The sequence below is a fragment of the Ursus maritimus genome (assembly GCF_017311325.1).
Source record: "Ursus maritimus isolate PB19 chromosome Y unlocalized genomic scaffold, ASM1731132v1 scaffold_Y3, whole genome shotgun sequence".
Lineage (NCBI taxonomy): Eukaryota > Metazoa > Chordata > Mammalia > Carnivora > Ursidae > Ursus > Ursus maritimus.
In genome coordinates this window covers 56,978-62,806 of record NW_024423336.1, presented here as the reverse complement: position 1 = coordinate 62,806, position 5,829 = coordinate 56,978, and the positions used below count along the sequence as shown (strand labels likewise).

The window sequence follows — 5,829 nt, the reverse complement described above, 5'->3', positions numbered from 1 at the left end:
CAAAATATGGTATATTTATATAACGGAATATTATTCTGCCATTAAGTATAAAATTCTGATTTGCACACCTAAAATGAAATGTACACTTACAAATGCTTAAAATAGCCAATCTTGTGGAATTCTGAAAAATGTTACAACATGGGTGAATCTTACAGCATCATGCAAAAGTAAGGAAGCCAGACACAAAGGAAGAAGCCAGGCACATACTTCATGATTCCATCTCTAGGAAATATGCAATATTCAAATCTATAGCACCAGAAAGTTGATTAGTGCTTGTGAGAGGGTGAGATGTGACTGCTAATGCATATGGGGCTTCTCACTGCGGTAGTGAAATGTTCTGGAATTTGTCAGTGGTCAGCGTAGCACAATTCCGTAAATAAACTAAAAACCACTGAATTCTACACTTTAAAACGGAGAATATTATGTTCTGTGAATTCTAGCTCAATAAACCTGTTTAACAAATAGTGATTCTAGGATTCTGGGGAGGAAGTAGATTTAAGCATATGAAAGATTAATAATACAGGATAATCTATGGCAAATCTGATTTTATGAAATATAAAAGAAAAATATAGATGAAAATACAAGAAGGTGAAAACAAAATAAAAAAGATAAACATTTAAACATAATATACTCAATCTAATAAATTAATAATGCTGATAACCTAGGTCAAATGGGTAACCTTTTGGAATAAAAAAAATACCAAGGCTAGTGTTAAATGAAACAGTATTCCAATCACATCAAGAAACCTAAAAGCCAAGATTTCTCTCCCACTGTCAAAATGGGGCATACAGTTCATTTTTTAGAGTAATTTTTATTATTTATTTAGTAAAAGATTTTACCCATTTACTTGAGAGAGAGAAAACAGAGGGAGAGTGAGAGGGAGAAGCAGACTCCCTACTAAGCAGGGAACTCTATGCAGAATTCCATCCTAGGATCCTGGGACCCTGAGCTGAGCCCAAGGTAGATGCTTAACCTACTGAGCCACCCAGGCGCCCAAGAGTAATTATTTTTAATAAATAAACGCTTCTTATTTTGCAATTTTTCAAAGATAAGAAGACATCACAACATGACTGTCACAGCGTAAAACTGATTCTCAGCTAATTAGAGGACAACAAATTATAGCAAATTTCACTTATTAACACAGAAGTAAAACATTGAGAACAGGTAACAGTAACAGCTTGTTTTGAAATAACACCTAACACCTAATTGTAATTTGAGAAATAGCAAGGACAGTGATTCCATCTCTTTGTTTCTTACATTCAAATCAGAATTCATTCAAATCAGAAAAATCTTACATTTTTCGATTCTGGTTCTTTTATTTGATTGTATGGATAGTTACATATTGCAATGAAGGGCCATTATTTGACTAAGTCTTTGTCGTCCTGCAGTTTGTATTTAACTGTGTTAAGTAATTTTTAGGGGATACATCTATTTGGCAGTAATTTTTATAAAAGCTTTCAGTGCCCCTCCCAATTTGTTTAGGTATAAAGAAATGCAATATTTAGTTTGCACAAATGCAATAAGAAAATGTATGCACGGCACCTGCGTTATAAGTTAAATAGTGTACAGGAACAGAAACAATTTGTATTCTAGAAATACTTCTAGGATTGTAGTAGTGCTGTAACTGGTACCCCTTTACCATAAAGTGAGGTGGGTAACTGAAAAGGGAGGAAGTTTTTGGAGAGTGTCTCAAGGAATTTGACATCGGTCCTCAGGTCGTCGTAGATTGTATGGATAAAACAATGGAAGACAACTGGGCTTCCAGTTTCTCTAAATACAGAATTTTCTGCGTGAAAAACAAAAAGGAAAATACCGTTCTCTCACACTGGTAAGACGTTCTCTTTACTGCGCAGGCGTAACATGCGCTGTTGTCCCTTAAAAAAAGATCCGGCGGTTTGATTTGTAATTGTGTTCTTCTGTTCCGTTGAAAAACTATTTAAGGTTAGTTGAATACCTAGTTTGTGGAGCTGTTTTGTTTTAGTGAACTGCGTTATGTGTGTTTAGCTTTTTTACCACTCCACATACAACATTTCTGTTTTGGAGATGTCTTGGCGTCTGAAAAATCAATCCGCGGAGTGACACGAAAGTGTGAAGCAGCCGGAAAAGGTGGAGGGTCAAGATGGTGGTTTAGAACTGAGAGCCGTGAGCAATTGCACTAATTAAAGTAACTATAAAAGTTAGAGAAAAATAAACGCCCTGTAGGGCGCACGTTTTGGCGACAAAGGATTCCACTGAAGAATTCCACTGAAGAAACGCGAAATCATTTTACAAGTTAGCGCCTGAGAACAACATGGAGCCGGGGTCCGACGACTTCCTACCGCCGCCAGAGTGCCCAGTGTTCGAACCTACGTGGACCGAATTCCGAGACCCGCTTGGTTACATCGCGAAAATCAGGCCTATTGCAGAGAAGTCGGGTATTTGCAAGATTCGCCCACCCGCGGTAAGGCTCGAGCAAAATTTGGAAACGGCGTTTCGTTAACTCTGAGAGTTCGGGGACTGTAGAACTGAACAAGGCCTTAACTAGCTACTTCTTTCTGTTAGTTAAGTGCTGTATGTAGGTGTAATTTCTCTTTTTGTAAATAACCATAATACGCTGGAATCAGAGAGCTGGTTTCCAATCGTTGGACCTCCTCCTATTTTAGAAATGAAACCATCGAATATGAAGTTGGTTGTATGCAGTGCCACTACATGAGCGTCCCTAATATACTAATATTTATGTGTTGTGTATTTACATTAAAGCTTTTTAATGTAATACTTAAAATTTAATATTAAAATAATTTAATAAATTTAAAAAGTTTTAATGCTTTTAAAAGTCCTTATATAATGAAGCATAAAAAGATAATATAAATGGTCTTATTAACCACTGGGCGTGGATGGTTTCACTTTTGTCAGTTGATCATGCTGTAAGAAACATGCATAAAAATGTAAGATCTTCCTACCATTTAATTTGATATTTCCCGTACAAGCCTCCCGTCTATATTTGGTTTACCCAAAACTGGTAATTGAAATCTGTTATGTTTCTCCCAATTAAGAATGCAGATTTAAGTACGTCTAAGCTATCACTTTAAACAACTAAAAACAAAATTCAGCGTGTGTCCTCTTACTGCAGGCTATTTTACTAATTTCTCAGAGGCTTAACCTGACTACATTTCCTCCTTCTATTTGAAGTATATGCTTTTTTCACTACTATTAATTATACTTCTATTCTTAAAACACTGTTGGGAGTGGGATCTAGGTCTAGGTCTGGGTTTCAAAATCACTTCTCATCCCTATTACATTTTTCTTCACTTCAGTAAGAACCCAAATCAGTGAGTCCGCATTCAGGTATGCGTCATTACTTTCAAATTCATCTTTTACACCCTTTCTGAATATTTAGGGTGGCTTTGTTTGTTTGTTCCTGTTTTGGAGGACACATACGAAGAACTTTTCAAACTTTTTTTGTTTTTGTTTTGTTGTTTTTCACTTACCTGATATTAAAGAGGTTAACATTTGAACATTTAGGAGCAAAAATTAGCACTCAGAAGTCTTAAAAGGGTGGAATATTAAACTGGAGACAAATGATTCTGCTTTTCATCATGTACATCCCTTGCTGTGCCATAATAAGTTCTTTTATTTTCTTCTAGGACTGGCAACCTCCCTTTGCAGTAGAAGTTGACAACTTCAGATTCACACCTCGCATTCAGAGGCTAAATGAACTGGAGGTAAAATGGAAAGTCACCCTGTTATGCCGGAGTTTGAGCTCTAATCTTGTGCTAGTAGTACATAACAATGTAGTTAAGACTATAAGTTTTCAGGAGCACCTGGGTGGCTCAGTCATTAAGTGTCTGCTTTTGGCTCAGGACGTGATCCTTGTGTTTTTCTATCAAGCCCCACATCAGACTCCTCTGCTGGGAGTCTGCTTCTTCCTCTCCCACTCCCCCTGCTTGTGTTCTCGTTCTCTCTGGCTCTCTCTCTGTCAAACAAAATCTTAAAAAAAGAAAAAAAAGAATGTAAGTTTTTAAAACACATATATTTTGATTCTAACCCCAGTTCCATTTTTTCCCCAGAATATTGATCTTCCAGAAAGTTTTCCGCAAAATGACAGCAAATAAAGGAGGGTTTTTTTTTCAGGGATCAATGACACATTTTTCTGCCATAGAATGGGCTAAAATTGTAGATATCAAGAAGATGGATTTTTTCCTACCCATGCCTACATATTTTATCATTTTGGAATTTCCCTGATTTCTTCATAAGAGCAAAGTTCAGGGCAGATATATGATCAGCTAAATTTTTCCACTTAAGACTGGTCGTAGTTCATTAGTTCTTCTTGAATAAGACAGACTGTTTTGATATGGGTTAGAGTAAGTAGGAAAGATAAACCTTATTTTTTAAAGCAATCAAAAGTGTGCATATTTAGCTTAGTAATATTAAATACTGAAACCATATGAATAATTTGGCATTTTCTTATGCTGTTACACATTTTGACAAGGGTTACTGTTTAGAAACTCCAAAATGACTTAGGCTAAAAGAAATATAATTTAGAAACTGGTGTCATGTGGAAATTTTTGACATGGCGTAGAAAAATATTTTATTTTTTTTCAGTGTGTATGGACTACAGAATTTGTCTTAAGGAAGATATTAGATTAAGCCTAAGTGGTCTTGCTTAGCCCTTATTAAGCCCAAGAATAATGCTTTAGATTTAGTGATGAAAGGTTTTGACTTTGAGGCATCACTCTTTGAGCTCTCTTTTGATATTTTAGAATCAGCTTATTTGAGCTTTTGTTAGACGCTAGTGGTAAGATAGGCAGTGAAATCTAGGTTCTATCCTAGTAGGGCCTTGTAGATTGTACAGAACAATACTTGTTCATTCAAGTGGCATTGGACCAAAGTCAGGTTAAGTTAGCCAGTCTCATATGACTCTCTCTTCCCCAGGCTCAGACCAGAGTAAAACTGAACTATTTGGACCAGATTGCAAAATTCTGGGAAATCCAAGGTTCTTCATTAAAAATTCCCAACGTGGAACGGAGGATCTTGGATCTCTACAGCCTTAGTAAGGTAAGAGTATTTCTGTTTTAAAGAGGAAAAAGAAGTAAAAACCCTTGGATAGGAGACCCTGTGGTTGAACTTTGTGTGTCTAGATAGGAAAGTAGACAACAGAGAGCCTGTCAACATTTCTTTTTAGAAAACCTTTTAGTCTTGGAACAATTGACATTGGAGGAAGTGCATAGTTCTCATATTTAATCCTCATTGCTGCTTTTTAGGTCTCTCAGTTTGCACACAGTTAATTTATACCTTTCTTATCCTTGCAGATTGTGATGGAGGAAGGTGGCTATGAAGCCATCTGCAAGGACCGTCGTTGGGCCCGAGTTGCCCAACGACTCAGCTACCCACCAGGCAAAAATATTGGTTCTTTGCTACGATCTCATTATGAGCGCATTATTTACCCCTATGAAATGTTTCAGTCTGGAGCCAACCTTGTGGTGAGGGCTCTTAGCTGATTTGGGGCCTAATGTGGTTCTGCTTTCTACTCTTGTCTTCCTTATTCTGGGTTGAGCTTTCTCTTGAATAGTCAAGGTTTAGTATCTTAAGTACATTGATAGAAATTCTGGGAATTGACTCTGGAAAATATTTTTCAGTTAGTGAAGAAGTATGAAATATGTTTTGAAGAAGTTTTATATCTGCTAGAGCAGCTACATGAGAATTGTAAGATCTTTTTCTTCTGTCTTCCTCCTTAGAGGGTAATTAGGATATTTTTATGGAGAGGATATCAAAGTATAAGTTAAAGGAAAGCAGTTCCAGTTTTAGGCCATTATCAAACGAAATTACTAAATTTCTAAGCGTAGTTCAGAT

General features: G+C 36.5%; 1 protein-coding gene across 1 annotated transcript in view; it reads left to right on the top strand.

Annotated features, from left to right (window-relative positions):
* Window positions 1–1,975: 1,975 nt before the first annotated feature.
* The window catches only part of LOC103679220 (lysine-specific demethylase 5D), a 12,067-nt gene continuing 8,213 nt past the window's right edge, over window positions 1,976–5,829 (top strand). The window contains exons 1-4 of the mRNA XM_008708727.2: window positions 1,976–2,440; window positions 3,624–3,701; window positions 4,912–5,034; window positions 5,289–5,459. Of these exons, the coding sequence (XP_008706949.1) occupies window positions 2,291–2,440; window positions 3,624–3,701; window positions 4,912–5,034; window positions 5,289–5,459 (522 nt within the window). The 5' untranslated portion in view covers window positions 1,976–2,290. The remainder of the gene's footprint in view (window positions 2,441–3,623; window positions 3,702–4,911; window positions 5,035–5,288; window positions 5,460–5,829) is intronic.